This window comes from Oreochromis aureus, linkage group 5, assembly GCF_013358895.1.
Source record: "Oreochromis aureus strain Israel breed Guangdong linkage group 5, ZZ_aureus, whole genome shotgun sequence".
NCBI lineage: Eukaryota > Metazoa > Chordata > Actinopteri > Cichliformes > Cichlidae > Oreochromis > Oreochromis aureus.
This window is the reverse complement of record NC_052946.1, coordinates 13,691,626-13,716,965: the sequence shown is the minus strand read 5'-3', so window position 1 is coordinate 13,716,965 and position 25,340 is coordinate 13,691,626. Positions and strand designations below refer to the sequence as shown.

Here is a 25,340-nt window from a genome sequence, read left to right as displayed (position 1 = left end):
GTGGAGGCCTGGTGAGCGGTTGGTGGATGCCAGTGGGGGTATTTATGGTTTATTTCTAGCCACAGCAGCAAAAAGCCTGTTGATGCAGCAAGTCTGTCGCACCCATTGTGTCCATCACACTGCTTCTCAATAGGCTTGCCCTCTGTCCCTGGCACACTGGCAAGCGCTGCCCAGCTCTCTGCCCGTGCTGCCATCCTGACCATGATCCTATAGTGGCCACGAGCTCTGACTGCCAGCCAAGAGAATGAACAGAGATCAGTCTCACTCAGCACTATTGGCCCCACCCAGCTATCTTGCTCTCCACTCTCCAGTCTTCTACCCCTTTCTTTACCTTTCTCTTCATCCAGTTCTCAACAGAAATTGTGTCCAAATTGTTTCTTTATGTGCAATTTCAAAAGGATAGGCACATTTTTATTTTAAACATTTAAAAAAAATTAACTCCAAAAAAATGACAAGAACAAAAGGATTTGTAAAACACAATTAAAACAATATTATATATAAATTCAATTAACACTTTTTAGGCACACCTACTGCTTGTTATCTAATCAATCAATCGCATTGACCCTGAAACTGCATAAAAAAGTGCATTTAGGCATGTGGTCAAGACGGCCTCCTGAAGTTCAAATTGAGAATCAGAATGGAGCATAAAGGATGACTTAATTGACTTTGAATCTGGCATGGTACCAGATGGGCTGGTCTGAGTATGTCACAAAGTGCTGATCTACTGGGATTTAACACACAACCATCTCTACAGTTTACAGAGAATGGTTCAAAAAAGAGAAAATATCCAGTGAGCTGCAGTTCTCTGGGTGAAAATTCCTGGTTGATGCCAAAAGTTAGAGGACAATTGCCAAACTGCTTTGAGCTGGCAGGATGAAAAAAGTAACTTAAATAGCCATTTATTACAACCAAGGTATGCAGAAGACCATCTCTGAACAAATGACACATTGAACCTTGAAGCAGATGGGACCACACTGGGTGCCACTCCCATCACCTAAGAACAAGAAACTGAGGCTACAGTTCAAACAGGCTCACCGGACAATTGGAAATTGGAAAAACGTTGCCCAATCTTGATTTCTGCTGTAACATTCAGAGCATAGAGTGAGAATTTGGCATAAACAAGATAACACTATGAATCCATCCTGGCTTATATCAATAGTTTGGGCTGCTGCTGGTGTGATGATGTGGGGGGATATTTTCTTGGCACCCTTTGCTACCAACTATTTAAACACCGCAGTCCACCTGAGTATTGTTGCTGACCCTGTCTATCCCTTAATGATCACAGTACACCCATCTTCTGATGGCTGCTTCCAGCAGGATAACACACGTGACAGAAAGCTCCGATTATCTCAAAGTGGTTTCTTGAAACTGACAGTGATTTCATTGTGCTCAAATGGCCTCCACAGTCACTAGATCTCATTCCAATAGAGCTCCTTTGGGATGTGGTGGAAGGGGAGATTCACATCATGGATGTGCAGCAGCTGAATATGCAGCAACTGTTTGATGCCATCATGACAATACGGACAAAATCTCTGAGGAATGTTTCCAGCTTCTGGTTGAATCTATGCCACAAAGGATTAAGGTAGTTCTGAAGGTGAAAAGGGCGTCCAACCCAGTATGAATAAGGTATACCTAATATATTGCCCAGTTAATGTATCTATGCTTTACTGCCACTGAATACAGGCAATAGGAAGTTCAACGTCCAAAATAAATTAATCAACAAATAAATAACACACTCAACTTCATTTCATAGAAAACATTTTAATAAAATTCCCCAATTTCCCATTAACATACAGTAAGTTGATCAATAATGAATTCCATTTTGATGACATTCACTCTTAAACATTAAAAAGGCACATAAAACCTCAAGCACATTATTGCATTTTTCTCCTTTAAACATATTTTTTTTTGACTCTGTTATTGCACCCCAGAAATATCCTCTCAGCCCACTGTTGACGCTCTAACCAGCTAGTGGGTGGGTTAAACAAATCAGGCAGTACTTAATTAAGCCTTGTGAGATCTTGTTTTAAACAGTAGATAGACACTAATGATGTAACAAAATGAAGAAAGCACAAAAAAAATCCCTGGATTCTGTCACTACAGTTTTTACTCTATTGCTGTTTGGACGGTAATTTGCTAGAACTTTTCTTAAAGTGCTTCAAGCCTTACTTGAGATGCTTTGTGATCGGTTAAACAACATAAAAGGCATTTTGTACAATTAAAACTAAATACACACAAGGTGCATTATTTATATTTCGTAATTCTGTACACATGTGTCTCCTCATACATGTATTTCTGTGTTTATGAGGATTTAAAAAAATATATATATAAATCATCGTGAGGGCACTTCTGCATTGTGAGGATCCAGAGCCTCAAAGGTCTCTTCGAGGGTTCACACTTGATGATAATGACGTGGTTAAAATTGGATTTAGAACATGACAAGAGTTGGGTTGGGAGAGCGGGTAGGCAATGTGATCAACGAGTGTTCTCACAACTATAAAAAGGCCTGCGTGTGTGTGAATGTAGATACCCTGCTGAAGGCCTAGTGTCATCAGTCCCTGTCAGTACATGACAGTCTTACAAATTCACACAATCCAGGCAGACAGTCCACGACTTTGCTCCAAATGACACTGGGGTATTTGCTCTCCATTGAGCTTCTTACACAACATTTCATATAACATGTACTTGGCATTAAAACATCACAGGCACGTAGACTTGGCATTATATTCCATTTCAAAGGCGCGTTCAGCAAAAGTGAACATCCCAGTGAAGGTACAAAATAAGGCACTCTGGGCACACGATGGAGCGGTCATGTCTGCCGGCAGCAGCAGCTGAGCTCAATGGCAGTGGCACGGTGTTTCCTAAAGGGTGGAAAAGATGCAGTAAGATCAAATGGAAACATTGAAAATATAAAATTCATAATGTGGTAACATCAGTAACACAATGTGTGTTCGGTGTGTTCACAAGCACTTTATACTTCCATAATTTCTCCCTAAGCTAGTCAAAACCTGTGAGAGTTAGGGTTAATTCCACAGGCAGGTTAAAAGCACATCAAGCAGAGTAAAGTACATTTAGGTACAAAATGTTTTTCCCCTGTGTGTGGTTCTCATTGTGATAGAAGAAAAAAAAAAGCAAAGATAATGGCCTGTTTCCTGTTGGGTTTTTTCTTGTCTTCGCTGTCGGTTTAGTCATAGCCTGCCTTAGAAAAAAAAAAAAAGGAAAAAAAAAAAGGAGAAAGCTCCTGACAGTATTGCCACCAAGTCTGAACCATTCACTCTACTGTAGTATATGTATTCAGCAGTGCTGCATTATGACTCACAAGAAAATTGGGCCTTTTAAATAATGCTTCCATTCCCACCAAAGTGATGCACAGTGTAAGCCAAATGTTAAAAATGTCAAAATTTTCATGCCTATCTACAGCCAATCCTATTAAGCCCTATAATTATGCAATGCACCAGTCATAAAATGGTTAAAAAAAAGGCAGAAAAACAGCTGATGAATCTACAAGTCATTCAAAGGAACCTTTTGCACAAAAGACTATTAGATCACTTTTTGGATGAGAAAAAGTAATTAAAAAACCCTTTTACCCCCTACTGACAACTACACTGAAGGAAATAATAATAACTTTATTCACAAAGAAATCAACAGTCTCTACTTTTTATGGTAGTTTCATTTTAATGGAGAGAGACAGAATATCAACCAAAAATCAAGAAAAACACATATTACATAAAAGTTATACACTTATTTGTGTCCGTCCATCCATTCTCTTCTGCTTATCCTTATAAGGACCGGGAGGGGTGTAGTTGGATCCCCAACTACAATAGGGCAGGAGACAAGGTACACAATGGACAGTTTGCTAATCTGACACAGGTATAACACAGAGAAAAAAAACAGCCAGTGCCACTCACATTCACACCTGTGGGTAATTTAGAATCACCAATTAACCTAACTTCACTAACTGCATGTCTTTGGGCTGTGGGTGGAAGTCGGAGTAACCGGAAAGAACCCACACAAACATGGAGTCCCATATGTATGTCACTGAATCTAAATGATTCAGTGAGGCTTGGGAGAAAGTGCTGTGGTCATATGAAATTAAAATTGAGCCATTTGGCGCCAACCTGTCATGAGAAATACTGACCCAAAGAACACCATCCCCACAGTCAAGCATGGAGATGGAAACATTATGCTTTGAGGTTGTTTTTCTGCTAAGAGTACAGGACAATTTCACCGCATTGAAGGGCCAATGGACGGAGCCATGTACTGAAAAATCCTGGATGAGAACTTCCTTTCTTCAGCCAGAAAACCGAAGATGAGTTTTGGATGGGTCTTCAAGCATGACAATGACCCAAAACATACTGCCGAGGCAACAAAGGAGTGACTAAAAAAGAAGCACATTAAGGTCATTTTGTGGCTCCAGACGCCAGTGCGACAGTAAATCTGTGGAGGAAGCTGAAGCTTCGAGTTGCCAAGCAACAGCCAAGACAGCCAACTGAGCATGTCTTTGCACTGCCTTTCTTTAAAGTTTCTGTAAAGGGGAGCAGGCCGAAATCCCTCCTCAGATGTGTGCAAACCTGGTGACCAACTACAAGACACATTTTTTTCTGTATTATTGGTTGATTGGTTAATACTCTGTCTCTCCACTAAAATTAAACCAACATAAAATTTTTTTGTCTTTGCAAGTGAGCAAACTTACAAATTCTGCATGTGATCAAATAATTATTTCCCCCACTGTATGAGTCATACAGCAATGTAGGAACTTCTGTACTGTAACGTAAAAAATCTATATATTAAAAGCTACAGTAAGATGTTTTTACATTTTTGACTAATACACGGAATCATATTTTAGCATATAAGTAGAAATACAAAAATCATGGCAAGCTTTTTTAATTATATTAAATCACTCACCTCCGTCTGGCTAAGCGTCACTGCCGTGCTGACTCATACGCTTCTTAGATTTCAGCTCTTTCAGCCAAGCAGGCGAGGAGGCACCACTGAATGTCACAGACGATATTTCGATATTTCAGTCATCTTCCCCAAAGATATCTGGATCATTTACACAACATATATATTTGTTTTGGTGAGCAGCGCTTCTTTCTGCTTACCCTTCTTCCTTGTTGCCTATGACTGGCAGCACCCGTGTAGCTCCAGCCAGACGGGCAGGCGTGCGAGGAGAACGCGAGAGCTCCACGGAAGATGGTGCCACTTCTTCATCTTGATGTTCCTTCTCTTCGCTAGCTTTGCTTTCTACGGTTTCCTCTTTCACTCCAGTTCCTCCACCACTTGTTTTCCTTTTGAGTTGAGCCTTAAAAAAAGCAAATAAATACAAATAAGAACTTAATTTAATAAAAGAAAGACCCATTTGCATCATATTACATATATTAATTAAAAAAAAAAAACACATTTAAAATAAATTTAAGTTGTTCTTGAATGCTTTGACAACTTACAAGCAAGCCTGCAGGACTGATACCAGGAAACACTGGCACTCGCTGGGACGGGGAACAGACTACCTTGGGTTTAGGCTGTTCTTCCTCAGAATCTGACTCCCTTTCTTTTGAAACTGTCTCTTTTTCAGCTGAAAAACACAAACACGAGTCAAAACAATTCGATACTGTCAGCTGTCTTTATACCACTGACGCTTTCCCATAGAACATTACAGATACTCTAATAACCTGTGGAGTCCTGGGTCCTCCAATCCTGCATTTCCTTCTGAGCTAACCCTGCGGTCAGCTTGCGCGATGGACGTGTTCGAATACGCCTCTTTCCCAGATCCGCCTTGGATCTTTGTGCACTGGTGTCAAGGAGAGGAGTGGAGCTCTGTACAGAGACACATAGACAAAATCTAGCAATGAAAAGCAAACACACTGGCCACAAGTGTGCATTATTTATTACTAGAAAATAATTAGAAATATAAAAAGTTACTGAAATTAAATTACTTGGGGTAACAATAAAAAGTAAATTATATAATATTCTGGAAGTCACATATTGAATACATTAGAAAAAAAGATTTTAAATCAGCTATGACACTGTATAAAGTCAAAGATTTCATAAACCACACTGTGCTTACAAACGTCCCTATACAACATAATGTGTAGAAGTATGGGGAAACACATCCAAAAGAAATATACAGCCAATATAAATATTACATAAAAGAGCAATAAGAATAATTATTAACACTGGCTTCAGTCAGCTGTCACTCTTCGTCACTCAAATAAAAAAAACAAAACAATTTAGTGACCTGGTTGAGTCAAAATTGTGTACAAAGCAAGACGACACGAGTTTCGCCCAGAATTTGTTTCAAGCCAGACAAAAACATCACGCACAGAGAGAAAATTATATGTTTAATAAACTCGCCGTAAGAATCAATAGTAAATATCACAGCATTACATTCAGGGGAGAGAAGACAAAACACTGTGGAAAGACTGCACAGAGCCAATGAAAATCTGTTTATCACTGCACGAGTTCACACAACTGTATTAAAAAAATGATGTGAATATCATAAATAAGTTTTCTGTTTTGCTGAGTTCTGACTCTTGTCTTCTGGATGCCACTGTTTTCCATTATCGATGTTATGTGTACATATCTATAGCTATGTGAATGTAGACAGCGTGTATAAAGTTTAGTTGGTTTTGTTTTTGTCTTGATAACTCTCTCCAGGAGTTGATAAAATTATTTCCACAATGACGAGTTAGTGTATGTCTGCTACAAATGTCATTGATATCTTTGTTTTGTGCTTCTATTTATCTTTCCATCTATCCATGCTCCACACTACAGAAAGACATTTTCTAAAGTAAGTTTGCAAAGTAACAACTGAATTCCATGTTACCTCTTTTGGTTGATGGCACAGGGGAAGATTTAAAATCTCACTAACCTCGGGAAAAGGGGCAAACTCTGGCTCTTTCAGATCATCTGCGGTGTCTTCAGATGGGACTTCAGGTACTTCGTCAGGGACTGGCTGTGGACTGAAGAGAACAAAAGTGTAAACAAAGCTGAAGAAGAATGTTCACAGGGCATTGCCAAAATGCTTTTGGCTCAGTTCAATTTGTTTTTTGTTTTTAATTTCACCACTCCGTCAAGCATATGTGTTGTTGACCACAAGGGGGCACAGGGAGCTCAACTTTCAAATGCCTGACAGCACATTTTACTGTGCATCTGCATTTGGTTATGATGTCACAAGCTTTCTGTTCCTAAACACTTTCCAGAAGTCTAAATTATGACATTTGGCCAAACAAATAAAAAATAGAAATGTTCTAAAGGCTTGTGGATTAACACTGTTATACAAGTACAAAGAAAACTCAAACTACATGAAGATTTTTTTTATTTTTTTTTAAATAATGCAAATGATTTCCTACCTGTTTCTTTCAGGTGTTTGTTCCCAGACTGGATCCTGCTGGTCATGTTTAAGGCCAAAGTCTATCAAAGCATCAGTGTCCTTGTCTTCATTGTTTGTGGAGAAACTGTTAGTCTGATCCTGCGAGATGGACACAAAATTTCAGGTAAATTCAAAAGGAAAACACATGCAGAAACCAGAGTAATCATCAATTCAATTCAATTTTATTCATATAGCCCAAAATCAAAACAACAAGTATGTAAAGTAAAGAACCTATAGTAAGACAGAGAAACATGGGTAATTTAGAATCACCAATTAACCTAACCCCACCAACTGCATGTCTTTGGACTGTGGAAGGAGTAAACCCGCGCAAACACGGGGAAACGCATGCAGCTTCCACACAGAAAGGCCATGGCCAGATGGTGGATTCGAACCCAGGACCTTTTTCTATGAGTCAACAGTACTAACTGGCAGGTCACCATCATGCTTCCCTGCTAAATGACATATTTGGCTGTATACCTTAACTTAAATTCTAAACTACTGCTCTGTTCATTGATCAAAAATCCTTTTTTTTCCAATGACCCAAATGATCCTCTACGTCGTATAAATTTGTGAACAAGAACTTTAAATTGTAGAGTTGAAACAAGGAGAAACTAAACTGTGTGCTGAGCCAAAACTCACCAGCTACACAGAGAGAAAGGACCATCCAAGCATGCGTCTTTTAATGAGCCAGTCACAGAGGCTGGGTTGTCCTCAATGAACACCGGGGCCATGAACATGCGCACACAGACACACACGCACTGGCGTACACACCTTTATGCCTCAGAGACAAAGTAAGCACACTGATGATGTCATGATGCTATAATACACGCGCGCATACACGGACGCACGCAAACACGTTCCAAACAAAAGCAACCACTTCCTCGCAAAACATTCCTCTATGCTCACTTCATATTTTGTTGAGGGGCACATCCCAGTGCTGTATGGCCAGACACTGTCACCTGGATACAACACAACAGTTGAGTAAACATCTCGTCTCCTTTGTGAGGCCATTTATTACTCAGGACGCTCAGGGCAGCTTCATTTGCACAATGCCTGTTATCTGGCAGCATCACAGCACAAATGAATAGGCTTCTAGTGATTTTCCTATAACCACACTCCATGTTCAGATGCAGAGAAAAAACAAAGTGCGCAAGAGGAACGGCTTTTGACAAGCCGTTCCTCTGCAATGCGATTTATCCCGTGTCTGTGCCACCTTTGTCACAGAGCTGCAGCTGTCACTCACAGTTTTAAGGTTGACTAATGCTTCCCAGGAAGTATCTTCTGCTGAGTTCAGTAAGAAAACAAAATAATTTTACAAATATGCAGTAATTCTTGTTTGGGTGAATCTTAAGTATGCAAAGATTAGAAAAGCATTTGTGCAAGAGATAAGAGAAACAGTGAGGCATTGTATTGTGTGATTTGGAGACACTGTTTTTGGTTTAAGTTACTTTTGGATGCCTCCTCGTCACAGGGGGTCACCACAGTGGGTAGCTCTGCACATTTGATTTGACCACAACCCCAAAGGGGATTCTTATCTCTGTATGGAACTGAACCAGCAAAATTTAGCTTGCCAACCAAATGCGTAAACCACTAAACTATGGAGCCAGTTCCTTCCGTTTTAAAATATCAAAACAAACAGCCTCGTCTTCCTACTTTGGCCATAGCTAAAGGAGTTTTCAATAAATTAGATATTAGAAACATGTTTAGAAGTTGAGCAAAGATATTGCAACAATTGCAGAGAAATGAGAGATACATTTGTGAACTGGAAAAGTATCCAGTACTCCAGTACTATCCTTTTATCTCTGCTTTGGTCTCTACCAACTCCCAAGTGAAATTTTTGGCATGTTCCCCACGCCATAAATTTATAGTCCAGTATTTGCCATGTCCTACGTTCAGGGTTCTTGGTTCTTTGTTTTATGCTCCCCAGTTCAATATTCTGTATACCGTGCAATGAAAAAGTAATTCCCCTCAAACATAATAACAGATTGTGCCACCCTTGGCAGAAGAACTGCAATCAAGCATTTATGATAACTGGCAATAAATCTTTCACATCATTTGGGAGAAATTTTACCCCACTCTTCTCTGCAGAATTATTTTAATTCAGCCACAACGGAGGGTTTTCAAGCTTGAACAGCCTCTTTGAGGTTGTTTTTAAGGCCAAAGCATCTCAATCGCATTTAAGTCTGAATTTTGACTACGTCACTCCAAATACTTTACTCTGTTTTTGTTTTTTAGCCATTCAGAAGTGCTGGTGTGATTCAGATCATTGTCCTGGTGTATAACTCAACTCCGTTTAAGCTCCAGGGTACAAACTAACACCCAAACATTCTCCTTTGGGATTTTCTGGTCGACAGCAGAATTCATGATTCCATCAATTACAGCAAGTGATCCAGGTACTGAAGCCAACCAACCCAAGAATACCACAATACCACCACCATGTCTGACTGGTGGGATGCATAAAAGTACCCAGTCTCTTTCCTATCACTGAATTATAATTCTTTAGATGTTGTTCTGGGTTTTTGTGGCCTCCTGGATGCACGTTGGAGTAATTAATTTGTCTGATAATATGAAACAATTAAGCATGACAAATGTGCAAAAAATGAAGGAATCAGAAAAGTCGCACATTTTTTCATGGCACTGTAACTTAACTATTATATGCTTGGGTCAGTCTTATTCCTTACCTATGTCATATCAACCCTCTGGGGTATACTTTATCAACAGCGATCACTCCAACCCTAACCTTAATTCTAACTTAGACAATCATCAATTAAATGAATATTCATAATTTTTTTAAACCCAAGAAATCTCTTTTATCTTTCTACAAAACACAGGGTTAGATTAAGAGTTAGCACTTATGGTGATTTACATCTCTGAGGATAAATGAATCCACAATTAGTTTTTCAGGTTCTTGTTATATGCTATAGAAATCTGGGGAATAAGGAACCCTGGGCCTGTAGAATCTAGGCTATCATCCAAAATCAGTGCTGTAGCCATCTACACCTGAGGGCACTTTTGACTAAAATGTCTGTTTCTTGGTCTGGATTTGCACTGTAAGAACCAGGGTTAAAATTTATTTTCCCCACGTCCTGTTGCTGATTGGTCAGGCAAGCTAGTGTTTTTCTCAGCACTTACTAACTTTCTAAAGCTGCTTTTCTACAGTAAATATCCAGCCTAACATAAATTTGCATTGTTAGATGCAAAAACGATGCAGTGAAACCGATCCTGCTCATTGACTCCCTTTCCTAACATTAAGAGGATTTTTTTAGACTGCATTGTACAACAAAATAAGACAAAAAAGAAAAAAAAAAACCCCAGAAACATCAGGTTACTCCTGGGCTAATGAGCTAAATCTTTCACTGGATCCACTGCTAATATATAAAAAACATGAGAGTGCAGCTTTATTCATCTAGCAACATTTGAAGATTTAGGACCAGAACTTCTACGTAGCGTACACACTACTATAAAGGATAAAAGCACTACCTCTGTGTTTGCCAGTACAAAATGTGCTGCTGAGGGAGCAGGATGTGCTGCACAAGTTAGGACAGAGTCCGCTTGATTATAGTTTACCTGCATAACATTTTTGTCATGGTCACTGGAATGTATATGGAACCTTGTTTGCAGCTAAGTGGAGAGAATAAAAGCACAACTTAATGAGGAACAATCTGATTCACAACGACTATGAAGGAGTGTCACCACAAGAATCACAGTGATAGATCGCCAGATTAAGGGAATTAATCTTTCCTTTATCCTATGTTTCTCCTGAGCACCCACATGTATAATAAAGTTACAGACAAATGTACATGATATATAGCGGCACTTAAATATAGTGTAAAAAATGTTGTTGGTGCCAAAAATGTGCAAGGATCGTCTGCAAAATCGAATATAATCTATTATAATATAATGTAATGAGATGTAATGGCATACAATGAAAAAAAATGGCATTAACTAAGAACGGTTAGGCTGTGAGCCAAAGGCGGCCAACTCAAACAAAAGGCAGATGCAGATATGGAGGTGACACCCATAAATAACAACAGTTAGATAAACCTTGTCTAAGTGTGTCACACTTTGTTATTGTCCGGCTCGTTATCTCCCACATACACCACAGACAGAGAGGGAAAGGCCATGACTGCGCACTGATAAAAAAAAAAAAATACAAGCAGGAAACTTCATCAGATATCTCTGTCCTTCCTGAAACACACTGCCACTGCGTGCTGCACTCCCTATTTAGATTTGCATGGTTATCTTTTAACCCATGTCCATGGAAATTTTGAACAGGCTAATAAGTTACAGGGAGTTTTGAAGCATTCTCTAACAAAACTCGCCCTAAAAGCTGCTGCTTTGGTCATTGCACCCAATGATAATGGAAATTAGACAGCAAAGTCTTTAAATATAGTTACTGTAACTGTATATTTTTACTGGTTTGTGTATGTCAGCTCTTACAGAACAGGTTTTAGTGGCTTTCCTCTGCAAAGTCTTGCGACTTCTGATGGAGAAGCGATGCAGGGATCTCCTGCTGCGACTGGCAAAGCTACGGAGCGGTGACATGGCCCTCTGAAACCTTCCTCCTTCATCTCCACTTTCCTCTTCTTCATCTTCTTTATCATCCTCTTCCTCCTCCTGCTTCTCCTGGCCCCACACAAGCTCCAGAGCCCCTTGCAAGGACCGACGTAGGCTGCCCACCCAGCCCACCACCTGCAGCTGGGCGGCCGACAGTTTTCCTCCGAAGTACTGCATGCTTGAAAAGCTCACACAGCTGGCTGCACTGACGGCAGGGTCACCATGGGAACCGCTTCAACAGAGAAACTGAGGTTCAACTTTATTAGAGATGACAGGATTTTGCGGGTGAGTCAGAAAGCGGGCTCTGCGATCCAGCTGTCTGTTGACATTTTAAGCAGGCAGAAGGTATGCACAGGACACGTTATATTTTGTAGAAAGAACTTTTCTGACATCACAGAAGACAAAACGTAGTTCATCTGTCATTTGAAAGGGATGCTTCCTCTCTCCACATATTTTCACGACTCAGCTTACGTGAACTTCCTGGAATAGTCTACAATTTGCCGTCAGTGAAGAATTAAATAGTCCAGCCAGCCATGTGTTTGCAGTGTGACGACACTATTCCACTGTCACATTAACTATGATTGATGTGAGACAGCGGCATCCTAAAGAAAGAGCTTCCCATCATTGATTTAGCATCCAATTAAAAGACAAACCGACTGAAGCCTGCTTCAAAAACTCCTCTCTGTCGTCACTTGGGAAGCAAAAAGAGCTTCGAAGGTTTCAGTCTAAAGTTGGCAATTTACATCCTTTTATCTCTTTGACTAAAACCTCTTTGACTAAACCTACCCACGTACTTCCGAGTTCACAAAAAAAGGGGGAAAAAAAAAAAATCACATGGGAAGCATCTGACACTCCAAACATCCAAAGGCAAGAACAGAGAGACAGATCACCCCTTTATCACCGTCAGACCTGAGTGATTTCACAGAACGTCAACACAAAGCGGAGGTCTGTGCTCGGATGTGGAAAATCCCGAGGGAAGTAGGAAGGTGTGGCCTGGCTGGGCCAAGGTGCTTTCTGTACCTCCCTCTGCCGGTCTCATCCCGTAGGTAAATGCAGGCAATGAATGAGCCAGGTCTTTGTGAGAGGAAAAGGCAAATGAAGCAGCAGAAAACACACAGACAGTAGACGTGAACTTTCTTGTGTCTGGATTAGACCGTCCTCTTTGTGTGCGTATGTGTGCCAGAGAGTGTGTTTGTGTGTGAGGGAGGGAGGAGGGATGACAGGCTCTCTCTCAAAACTGGGTGGAGAGATTGAGAGACAGAGACAGAAAATGAGAGCAGACATGGGGCACCATGTATGGTCATTCTCACATCCTGCTCTGCTGGAGAGACCCAAAAGAGGGCATGCTGACCACACAGCACCTAGGCTCTTCTTATCATCATATCCTACCATCATCTTTCTTTCAATCAGAAGCCTGACTGAGGGTGCACGGTTGGCTGCACACCTTGTGTTTGCCTAGTAAACATTTTCTCCAGTCTGCTTTGTCTAAAAATGAAAAGCTTTTTGTCAGTTTTCAGGTTGACATTATTGCATCAAAAGGGAAAGAAAAGAAGAAAAAAAGATTACAGTTATGAAAACATATAGTTTAGTGTTACAGAGGTCTTTTATTTTTAGGTGATTTTTAGGTGCCTTACATGAGATAAAGTTCATCATTTCTGCAGCACACAGTGAGGAAGTGCAAAGTCAGAGAGCAGCAGCGCCACTCAGTGGTGCAAATAAGAATGCACTCACACAGACAGACAAGCAAAGCCCCTTTGCACCCAAGTGTTTGCATACATTGCCCTGTATGTGATAGGTTATGTATGGTAAGGTTTGCTTGCTACAGCATTGACAGAGCAACCACAAACACACACTCACAGTCCAGGGTTAGTTCACTGTTTTCATTAAGTCTGCAAAAATGTTGCAAGTTCAAACAGGCGGTGAGCCCATCTGTCTTAAATGTCATATCTCTGGCAGTCCTGCTCTCATTAAGTGCAGCTCTGCTCTGTTCACCTGGAATTTGTTGGGTTTGCTGCCTTTATTTTTTTAAATGCTGTGACAAAATTGAACATCTGTTCACTTTGCTGTCTACTTGACCTGTCACCTCCAACCTCAATTATAAAAGAAGAAGTTTGGACACTGTTTAAGAAGTTAGTAGAAAAAGAAAAACTTAGATTTACACAAAAAGTAACACAAAGACAAAACATAAAAGGTTGATGCAGGTAAAATGTATGCAATAATATAAATGATTAAAAAAAGACCATCTAAGACAAACTGTGAGGTGCAAAGAATAGCAGCCATTCACTACTATTAAGGCAACAGTTCAGCTATGTGAGAATAATATTTCACAACATAAAATTGCATAACGATAAGTTTCTCACATGAGTCATTAGAGAAAAATATAACATGGATTCAGGAGCAGCTCTGAAAACAACAATGTCAAAACAACCGTCACCGATTTGCAAAAAAATTTCATGGTACAAAGTTTGAACATATGTAATAATTGCTATAAATACATATTGAAATATATTTTCAATATGTTTTTTGTTTGTTTTTGCCCAGTGAAATTTGCAGCAATGTTTAAATATTAATATCTAAAAACTATTAAAACTATAAAAGCCTGAAAATGAATGAAAATGAATTACAATGTGTAATTTGGGCCAGATACATCAAAAAAAGTGAGTATTAGGTAGTTAAAATATGGAAAATATGTAAAGCCCTATATTTAAGCATACACACTAATAAAGCTCACATTGCAAAAGACAAGTAGTCCCAATGTCTGAATGGTTTATAGTTACATTTCATAATACTGTAAAATAAAGCATATAAAACTCTTTTTAACATGAAAAAATAAAGAAAGTGCTACTTTCACTCAACTTTCATCCTGGCTTGAGCAAATATTATAATTTGTACCTCAAAAACAAAATTATACAAAAAAATGATTTTAATGTATATGTGCATATTTTTCACCTCTGAGACCTTCTCTACTCATTTCAAGACCTACTTGTTCTGAAGCAGGCTACTCATTCAGGTTATTCCAGGTATTAAAACGCAACAATGTAGCATAGTCATGCATCTTAATTACAATTCTTGCGGCCTTCATTCACACAGTTAGCATACAGATTGCCTCTTTATATTTTAAGTACCCAATTATCTTTTTTTCCAAATGTATCCATCCCAAATTACAGATCCTGATTCATTTTGATACTGAGAAAATCTTTCATCTTTAATAGTTTTTCAAATATTCATGTTCAAACACTGCCTCAGATTTCAACATGTGGAAAAAACGTGCCTGAAAGTGGGTCGACTGACCATTTTTTCCAAAGAATATATCCTGAAAAGTAGTTGATATATGAAACTAAACTTTCACAGCACTCATTACACATGTTCAAACTTTGGACCATAAATCTTTTATGTAAATCAGAGATGACTGAGCAAATTTGAGAATGAATGACCCAACAGTCAGCGAACACGGATTGCAGCTGCGTTCACAAGCTCGTTTATTATGAACTAACGAGAAGTGGAACAGTTTGTGGTCTGACCAATCGAAATGTGATATTTTATCAGGAGACAGTCTGTGCACCTGTGACGCATTAGTGCATCATATACCTTATTTCAGCAAGACAAACTCAGCAGACCTGTAACAGTTGGGATTGCAGGTTCGCAGTCCCAACTGGATCACACGTGTTGTGAAACAGAATACATAGAAATGTGAAATGAAATGCATCGAAGCATTTTTGGAACAAGGGGTTGCATTATCTAGCATAAAGGCGAACTAAAACTGCAAACTGTAAAGTGATCATGTTTATTTGCATATCCATCCGTACGTCAGTCTTGTACTGCAGCTGTTCCGTGACGTCATTGTCTCTGAATATCAACTCAAACCAAAAAATAAATCTGGTTTTTTTTGTTATTTAATCAAGTGAAATCATCTGCATTTTGCAGATTAACCACTTTTACACTGAGGGTTAGATAAGTTCAATACTAAATCTATTAATAATGACTGAGCGTTATGACTGAAGAAGATATGACTCTCTGTCATTTCTTTGCCTTTTCCCTTTATTGATAGCACAGTAGTGCAGAGTGGACAGGAAATGGGAGGCAAACACAAAACTTTGTTTCCAGCTTTTGTGTTAAACTACGCAACTGATGCTATTATTTATCCTACATACATGACTTCAATGTTAATTGCCTCACAAAACTCTCAGTAAAAGAGAATATAAATGTTTTTGTTTGCAAAATGCTGAACTACACCTTTAAACAGCACTTCATATTACATAATCGTGTAAACTAACATCTTCACTACCAACCGAATTTGCTTGTAATGTGGTAATATGACAAGACGTGTGAAACTGAAACATATGACCCATTATCTCACGGGTTATAGCCCCATGGCCCACATCGTCACACAGCACACTCTTAAGTAACACACACCTGCCTTACACTCACGTTGGAGATACACAGTATGAGCCAAGCATTTAACAAAAACGTCATTACTCTTCCACACACTCATACCAAACCTTCTTCCACGTAACATGCGTCTTTAAAATGTTTGCGATGCTTCTATTTAAAAATGTTTTTTTGCCTACACACAAGTGCAAACTGAAAGCAGAAGATACAGAAGATAGACGGCTACTGGAAACACACACAGGAAGTCGTAACCCATATTTCTGCCGTCAAAACTTCGCACTGTCATCGCACTTCTTTTTTGATCTCGCTTTTACCACAATGAATGGCAGTAATTTTGAGAGCAGAAACTTTGAAACGTGCACATTAGCAGTTTACCTCGCCCCAGCCTTCTTTGATGTTTCTCGCTGTAATAAAACAAGTAATCATTTCAGAGAGAGGGGGGGAAGTACTACTGATATGTTTATGTTTATGTTGCCTTCAGAAAACTTGACTTACAGTAATTTCCCTGAGAATTAACAGTATAATTTCCTAGACCCAGCCTTACTTTATAAGGCAGTTATATAAGGAAATTTTGGTTTGGTCTTGCTTTGTATAGTTAAAATGAAGGAGTCTCCCCAGCTGTGTTAACATGAGTAATACAAGTACACGCACACACACTAACACAGTCACGAGTTCTTAAGCTGTGACTTAACCACACTGAAGCAAGTAAGACAAGATATTTCTCTCCTTGTCTTACAGGAATGGCAAAATGCTGGTGCAGGTGAGGTGTGTATGGCTGCCTGGCTGATGTGATTCATTGACAAAATAACTACATTTACTAGTGGTGCACACCCCTGCTTCTCTTCCTAACCTCACCCTTTCTGCATAAGTGAACAATCGGAGCTTTCATATAACCATAGTGATGTCCACAAAACAAAATCTAATCAAGCATGACAGAAATACAAATCAAGCTACAACCTAACCAAATAGGGCTGACCTCTTGGTTGTCTTCTTCTTCCACCTCGTCCTCATCCTCGGTTTCTGTCTCCTTCTCCTCCTCCTCTTCCTCCTCCTCGTCCACGTCAAGAGAGATTAGCTTCTCCTCTTTCTTCACGTCTAGAGAGATGAGCTGCTTCTCAGCTGGCTCATCTTTTATCTCCTCCACCCATTCTCTCTCCTGCAAAGGTGGTGTACTCGGACACTGCTCTGGTTTTTCTATTTTGTCTTCCTCGGCTTTCTCAGTTTTGACATCCACAGGCACCAGTCCCTTCGCTTCCTCTTTATCCAGAAAGTCATCCCAACTATGGAAAACCGGACGGTTTTCTGTTTTACGCCGTGACGTCACTTTTATCGGTTTGACTGAAAAATCATCAAATTCTATGTCGATCGGATTCTGTTTGACCGAGAAGTCATCATAAACCACATTCATCAGATTCTCTGTGGGCCCAGAGGTGTTTGGTGAGGGGGAAAGTGGTGACTTTGACTCCTGAGGCCAATCTTCAGCTTCAAAACTGATTAGATTTGACTCTGCTTTGTGCATCAAACTCTTCTCTTGCATGTTGTTCAACCCGGATTGTTTTGTTTCTCTCTCTTCCTCCAGTCTTTGCTTTTCTTTGAGTTGGTTTGCCTGCCTTCTTTCCAGTTCCTCTTGCATTTTTCTCTCCTGCTCCTGCTTCTCTATTCTTTCTTTTTCAATCTGCCTCCTTCTTTCCTCTTCCCTTCTCTCCTCTTCTTTCTGTTTTTCTAACAGCCTCTGCCTCTCCATCTCTGCCTCTTTTTCCTTCTGTATTTTCATCTCCAGCTCCATTTTTTCTTTCTCAATCTGCCTCCTTCTTTCCTCTTCCCTTCTCTCCTCTTCTTTCTGTTTTTCTAACAGCCTCTGCCTCTCCATCTCTTCCTCCTTTTCCTTCTGTAATTTCATCTCCAGCTCCATTCTTTCTTTCTCAATCTGCCTCCTTCTTTCCTCTTCCCTTCTCTCCTCTTCTTTCTGTTTTTCTAACAGCCTCTTCCTCTCCATCTCTTCCTCTTTTTCCTTCTGTATTTTCATCTCCAGCTCCATTCTTTCTTTTTCAATCTGCCTCCTTCTTTCCTCTTCCCTTCTCTCCTCTTCTTTCTGTTTTTCTAACAGCCTCTTCCTCTCCATCTCTTCCTCTTTTTCCTTCTGTATTTTCATCTCCAGCTCCATTTTTTCTTTCTCAATCTGCCTCCTTCTTTCCTCTTCCCTTCTCTCCTCTTCTTTCTGTTTTTCTAACAGCCTCTGCCTCTCCATCTCTTCCTCCTTTTCCTTCTGTATTTTCATCTCCAGCTCCATTTTTTCTTTTTCAATCTGCCTCCTGCTTTCCTCTTCCTTTCTCTCCTCTTCTTTCTGTTTTTCTAATAGCCTCTTCCTCTCCATCTCTGCCTCTTTTTCCTGCTGTATTTTCCTCTCCTGTTCCCTTCTTTTTCTCTCTTCATCCTCCTGTCTCAGTCTTTCCCTCAACAACTCTTCCTGCTTCCTGCGAATAGCCTTCTGCTTTTCCTCAGCCTCTGCCTTTAATCGTTCTTTCTCTCTCTGTTCTTCTCTGAGTCTTTCCTCTATCTGTCTTGCCTTCTCTCTTTCCTCCTCTTCCTGTTTCAGCTTCAGCTCTTTCTCTCTCTCTTGCGCTTCTTTTAGTCTCTGTCTTTCTCTTTCCTCCCTCAGTCTCTCCTCTTCCTTTAGCCTCTCCCTTTCCCTCTCCTCCATCTCTTGTTTAATTTGCTCCTCTTTCTGCCTTGCCCTCTCCTCTTCCTTAAGCCTGAGCTCTTCCCTCTGTCTTTCCCTTTCTTTTTCCTTCTCTTCTTCCACTCTTTTCTGCTCCTGTTCTAGCTGAAGCCTTGCTTGTTCCTTCTCCTCTGCTCGCCGCCGTTCTTCAAATTCCAGATGTTTCTTTCTTTCTTCTTCTTGCCGTTGACTCTCATCATAATTTTTCTGAAAAATTCCTACTCTTTTATAGACAGGCACTACATCAGGGACTTCCTTTTCAGCTGTAAATCCAGGACTCTCCTCCTCCTCTTCTTCTTCTTCTTCTACTTCGTCTTCTTCTTCTTCTTCTTCTTCTTCTTCAGTGTCAGAATCAGAATCCGAGCCTAGGATCAGTGGAGGCCCACCATCATCGCTCTGCACGGTGCCAAAGCGAACAGAGCGACGTTTGACATTGTTCTCCTTTGGTACGTCTTCACTCAGGTTAGGGGTGCGCAACTGGACGTCAACCTCCGTTGATTTGTTCGCCTCTTGTGGGCTCTCTGCAGCACTTTCTGATGATTTCTTTTCAGTTTGAACACGTTTTAGCATTTCTGTTGGGGACTTTGTTGGTTGTTCAACAGGTGAGACCTTTGACGGGGGGTCCACAGTCGGACTCTGCGGCATTTCTTCGGCAGAAAGTCTGAGATTTGAAGTTTTTGGTGTTTTCACTGCTGTTGGAGAAGTTGCAGGCTCAAAGCTGTGGAGGAGAAAGCAATCATAGCTTTTCATTGTGATCAACAGAGTTTTAATGATGATTTGTTCTTGTTTTGTTTTGGGGGCTTTTTGTTCTCAACATTCAAGAGTCACTGAGCAGATAGTTAGGTGTCCTGTTACATATAGCAGTCATTTTTTAGGCAGATAAAAAAACAACAAACCCTGCTCTAATGTGATTGGTCTATACCACATGACTACAAACACAAACAGGAAAAATTCTGGTAGGTTGTTTCTAGAGATTAACATGAAAGTAACAGACAACAACTAGACCTAGACCTACATCAGAAGACTGACACCACCCTGTGTGTACGTCTGTCTGTACATACAAAGCAAATGTTTAGCTTAGTGTAGCGCTGGGGGAAACAGCCTATTTGCACCCTGAAAGATCGCGAAATAATACCTTGCGCGTCGCTTTTAACCAACACAAAAAGTCAACTTTAATGTTAACAAAGTTTTACAGAGAGCAGTGGATCTAATGCTTATTTAGACCAGTGACTTCCACGAGTCTTCAGTGGTTTGCTGGCAACCTCATAGGAATCCAGGAAGCATGTTACATATTTATGACACCCAGCATAAGGGCAAAGAGTGGTATATATTTTTTTACTTATCCACCCAGTGACTGGTCACTTAAATAGTCTTGATGGCGTTTCCACACAGTCAGCAGTGCTTCAGAGATAATAATGCGTATTCAGTACACTGAGTAGTAGTTCCACTGAAAATGTCTGACAGTGAAAACTCTCAGAAATATAGTCAGGATGCAGATTTTCTGAAAGATTAATTTCTCTAAATGTTATTTAGGGAACTGTAAGCAACACAACTAAAATCCCATTAACATCCACTATAGGGACTAGCTAAATACCTGAAGCTACGTGCAGACAGCTGGATGTCTAATCTCAAACTTCACACACTTCGGTAGCTTAGTTTGCTTCCTTATCTAACCTTGGTTATTTAAGGACATAAATCTGGCTGCAACATCGATACTGCAGCAGCATTTTTTCATTTACCACGCCCGGATTACTTTCCAAACACACTGAACACGGAGGAGCATCAAGAAAGCAACACTCAAACTTTCCTTCCTCAACAGTTCTAGACTTGCACTCTTGCTACAGCTGCTCACAGAAACCAGAAACTGGGGCCGTGCTTTCTGTCGGCATAAACACATTTGCAATGTTGTCTAAATAAGAAAGGCCTGTATGTGCTCTCAAATCCAAACCACTAACATAAAGAAAATCTAAATCAAGAGAAACCACATACAACCACACACCCACATAAAAAAAAATGTATCCAACATTTGCTCACCCAAAACAACAAATGAATCAAATTTAAGGTTATGGCTTCCTAGACATAAAGTCATAAATCATTTACATCTGACCAACGAAGATGGGCTTTGGGATTTGAACCTGTGCTTGCAAATGAATGCTCACTTCCTTTTCTTCGTGTCTAATCTTGTCATCGCACACAAACTGCAGAGCCTTACTCACCTCTTGGAGCGTGCTCGGGATGTAGCCGGAGGCTTCTTCTCCATCTTTGGACCCTCAGAACTTGTTTCTGCAGCCCAATTTTTGATGCGCTCCTTCACCCCTCCTATACCGTTTAAGATTTCCGGTTCGTCCCTCTTCGGCATGGCCTCCGGCCTCGACGCAGAGTCAAACAGTTGACTGATTCTGCGTTTTATGCTGTTTCCCCCGGTGTAATCCTCTTTCACTTCACCGTCATCGCTCTCTTTGTTTGAAGGCTCTGGAGATGCCTGCCTCTGCTCTGGCGATGCCTGCTTCTGCTCTGGAGATGCCTGCTTCTGCTCTGGAGATGCCTGCTTCTGCTCTGGAGATGCCTGCCTCTGCTCTGGCGATGCCTGCTTCTGCTCTGGAGATGGCTGCTTCTGCTCTGGAGATGGCTGCTTCTGCTCTGGCGATGCCTGCCTCTGCTCTGGCGATGCCTGCTTCTGCTCTGGAGATGCCTGCTTCTGCTCTGGAGATGCCTGCTTCTGCTCTGGAGATGCCTGTTTCTGCTCTGGAGATGGCTGCTTCTGCTCTGGAGATGCCTGCTTCTGCTCTGGAGATGCCTGCTTCTGCTCTGGAGATGCCTGCTTCTGCTCTGGAGATGCCTGCTTCTGCTCTGGAGATGGCTGCTTCTGCTCTGGAGATGCCTGCTTCTGCTCTGGAGATGCCTGCTTCTGCTCTGGAGATGCCTGCTTCTGCTCTGGAGCAGGAGATACTAGCCTATTTGAACGCCCTTTGGTGTTGTATGTGGAGATAGCTGTGGTAGGCTGCGGGGGCAGAGACAGACCGCCTGACTCAAACTTTGAGGTGAGCTCCATGGACAGACGCTTCCTAGCACCACCCCAACGAAATGTTTCATCGGTTGAAGAGGAACCATCGCTGCCTGAGTGATTCCGCATTTTGACGACAGAAGCTTGAGTTTCATCTTCCTTCGCTTTTCCGTCGTTCTGCTCTGAGTTACTTGCAACATCTCCAGAAGCTTTGTGGTTTGTTTGGGTGATGTCGTCTTTCTGGACAAGCTCAGATTTCTTTGTCTCTTCGGGCTGACTGGTTTGTGAGGCTGTTTTTCCTACACTGGAATCACGAGTTTCCTCTTTACCTGCCTCACTAGCTTTGGTTGTTGTTGGGTCACTTTTGGGAAGCTCACTTTGAGAGCCTGGTTTTGCATTTGAGGTGACAGCCGGCTGAGATGTTTTCTGAGCACGAGGGGTCAAAGTTGGTTTGGAGACACCTGTAGGCTCTGATTTTTGAATTTTCGAGGTAGCGGGGAGCGTCTTTGGGGCATGAATGGAGCGGATGGTGGTGTTCTTCTGCACAGAGAAGGGCTTGGGAGCAAGGCCAGGTTTGGGGGCCAGTGGTGGCTTGGGGTTCGACGTAACACTAGTCTTGGAAGCCTCAACGGAGCTCTCCATGGCAGAGTTGCTAAAACAGGACGAGTGAAGAACAGAACATGTTTAGCCACAGCAAACTCCATATTTACATTAATGAAAACCCATTTCATACTCAGAACAGAAAAAGCCAGTCGGTTATGTTGTTACAAAGAAGACGGGAAAAGTCTGGTTTGTCTAGATTTTTCAAAGTGCATTACTCTCCTACAGAAGCAAAGAGAAACTAATCAATCATTCAGAACAAACATCAGCTACTATTAAAAAAATGTCTTCCTGCTGCTCTCTTTCATATTTTCTCCCTCAGGTTTCAGTCTTTGATTTGGTCTTGTGATAACATAAAATGCACTGAACCTTTCCTTGATTGTTTCTCTTTTTCTCCAGCTAAAATTAAAGTAGTTAAATGGTAAGACTCTCACACACAGTGAAGCTCTGACAGCGTGTGATGGCTCATCTTGACTGAGGATGTTTACCGATACGTAAAATGGGAAACTAAAAGGAACCGATTGAGAATGAGCAAGATAAACTGCTCTGAACAGGTCCAAGTGATAACATTTACAAACGTTAAGTATTACACAGCAATGAAAGTGCCAAGCGTTGAGTGAGCACCTGAAAGGAAAATAATTGAGATCAAAACAGGCAAGCAGGGGACACTCGAGGACTCGAACAGACCTGGTGAACCGTACCATATATCTACAATACAATCTACAGCTCTGACACAGTCAAAACCCGGAGCCGTCATTGATCTGAAACCACTAGAAGATAAACAAACTGCAACTGTCCCGAGCAACCTGTCACGTGACCACTTTGACCAACAGAAATGGCCTCCCTCCCTCCCCACTCACAAAAAAGGGACAAATTTACACACCGTGTGAAAAAGATAACAGTAATACAATATGTGACCAAATCTGCTACACTAAATACCACAGGCATTGTGTGCAACATGTCATCTGGTTTGTCCTGTAGGACTAAAACCGGTAACTCCACACCCTGCAGTTTTAAAACTCTCTACACTAACTAGTACAGCTTGAGCAAGAATAAAAAAAAAATGCTTATAGAGCATTGTTATCAATCTGCAGCTGGTTTGCATAAACTGTTTAGATTCCAAACAGCAGTTTTCAGTATGTGTGCATTTAGGTATTTTTACATATGCATTGCACTTTTTTTTTTTTTTCTTCGCTATGCCTCTTAAACACAACACCTCTGGGTGTGCAAGATATTGTGTAATGAGATCAGGTTGGACTACAGCTGTGTGCACCACCCAATGATTTTTTTAGGTTTGTTTTGTTTTTAAGTGTCCAGTTTGTTTCTACCCCTCCCCAGCAGCTAAATTCCTAAGAAACAAACACTCTGGAGGAGAGAAGGCTTTCAGCCCTTGCTTATTTCAATTATTTTCAGTGCTTTCTGCAGAGCTCGGTCTCCTGTAGCACTTTGCTTGCAGGTTTTTAACTTTCTTTATCTCTGTTTGCCTTTAGTGCCCCTGTTGTCGTGTCAAGGCCACACTGGCTGCCTTTAGTTTTTATGTTTAGGTTAATTTCTTCTCCCCAGTGATGCTGTGAGAGTGCGCTTACTTCGAGGTCAGTTTGATCTTAAAGAGCGAATCGTCGCGATTTAACGACTTTACCTGTTAAACCAGCGTTATACCCCCATGTTTCATTTCGGGTTGTTAATAAGTTACTAGTGGACGCGTCAATAGTGAACTCCGAGCCGGCTCTGTGTCCTCTCAAACTGGACAAAGAAAGGCGATATAAACGAAATGAAAGAGTGATCCGAGCCTGTGTGTTCTGGACACAACTCTTAAGTAAGGAATCGGATGCGAGGACTCATAATGAGGTTGTGCCTCAGCCAAAACATTTCACAAAGCTTGGGAAACACCCATTACACTGTCACAAAGGTTGTGCACCTGTCCACAAACTTACCCCTTCCCATCATTAAGATAACAACATCAGCAGTTAGCTTTTTATAAAGTTTTCTTTCAATCTTTTTGCGTGCGAGTGTGTGTTTACCTTTCGTCTTCACGAAGTCATAAAGATGGAAGAGGGCAAGGAAGCGGGAAGAAGATATAAAAGAAAACTGTTCCTCCGTTTCCCGTGATCGTCTCGCCTGCCGAGCTGTTGTCTGACCAAGTGTGTGTGTACGTGTGTGTGTGTTTTCAGCTCATTCACACCAACAAGACATCAGCCAGCTCATACACCCAGCAGACACTCCCTCAGCCCGCCTGACAGTCCGAGCCACGCTGCCTCCAGCGAAAACACCAGGAGACCGGAAGAAGCGTGTGCGCACTTCAAAATAAAAGTGCATTAACCGGTGTCGGGCCCGGAGGAGTTGTTTGGCTGAAATATATGTTTTTGTTTGGGTATGAAAGCAGAGCCGACAGTAAGAAGTGCTGGTTAAAGTCTTTCACATTTGGATCCACAAAGAAAAATTATTATCGAGTTTTAAAATTACTAAAACTACAAAAACCTTTATGTGACATAATATGTTAACATCATTTTATATTTCACTGCTTTGCAGCGGAATAGCTTATTTAATTAAATTAGTATTAAATTAAAATATGATAGGTGACATTTTACTAGCCTGTAAAAGGAGTGTCTCGTGAGTTAAATGGGAAATTTCTTTGCTTAAAGCTTCTGTGGAATAATTTTTCATACTCTATTTTTTTCCTTTTAATACGCTGACTTAGTGTT

At 40.9% G+C, this 25,340-nt stretch overlaps 1 protein-coding gene across 2 annotated transcripts; it reads right to left on the bottom strand.

Moving 5' to 3' along the window:
- Positions 1 to 1,741: 1,741 nt before the first annotated feature.
- tnks1bp1 (tankyrase 1 binding protein 1) lies at positions 1,742 to 24,882 on the bottom strand. Of its 2 annotated transcripts, none has more exons than XM_039612161.1 (10): positions 24,660 to 24,882; positions 21,251 to 22,690; positions 17,292 to 19,752; positions 7,350 to 7,468; positions 6,869 to 6,959; positions 5,670 to 5,814; positions 5,445 to 5,572; positions 5,103 to 5,302; positions 4,906 to 4,991; positions 1,742 to 2,861 (listed from the first exon to the last, which is right to left on the bottom strand). In XM_039612161.1, exons 2-9 carry the CDS (start codon positions 22,678 to 22,680, stop codon positions 4,916 to 4,918), a joined length of 4,650 nt encoding a protein of 1,549 aa, XP_039468095.1. In that variant the 5' UTR covers positions 22,681 to 22,690; positions 24,660 to 24,882; the 3' UTR covers positions 1,742 to 2,861; positions 4,906 to 4,915. The 2 variants fall into 2 exon arrangements, with proteins under 2 accessions (XP_039468095.1, XP_039468096.1); XM_039612162.1 differs by lacking the exon at positions 1,742 to 2,861 and adding an exon at positions 2,868 to 3,815.
- Positions 24,883 to 25,340: the final 458 nt, after the last annotated feature.

Bases quoted from the DNA above. Each gene is read 5' to 3' on its own strand.
- tnks1bp1 (XM_039612161.1), bottom strand. From the start codon at position 22,680: ATGGAGAGCTCCGTTGAGGCTTCCAAGACTAGTGTTACGTCGAACCCC. The intron at 5,573-5,669 runs GTTATTAGAGTA...TGTGTTTTTCAG, and splicing joins GAGGACCCAGGACTCCACAG to CTGAAAAAGAGACAGTTTCA. The intron at 5,303-5,444 runs GTAAGTTGTCAA...GCTTTTTTTAAG, and splicing joins TCAGTCCTGCAGGCTTGCTT to GCTCAACTCAAAAGGAAAAC.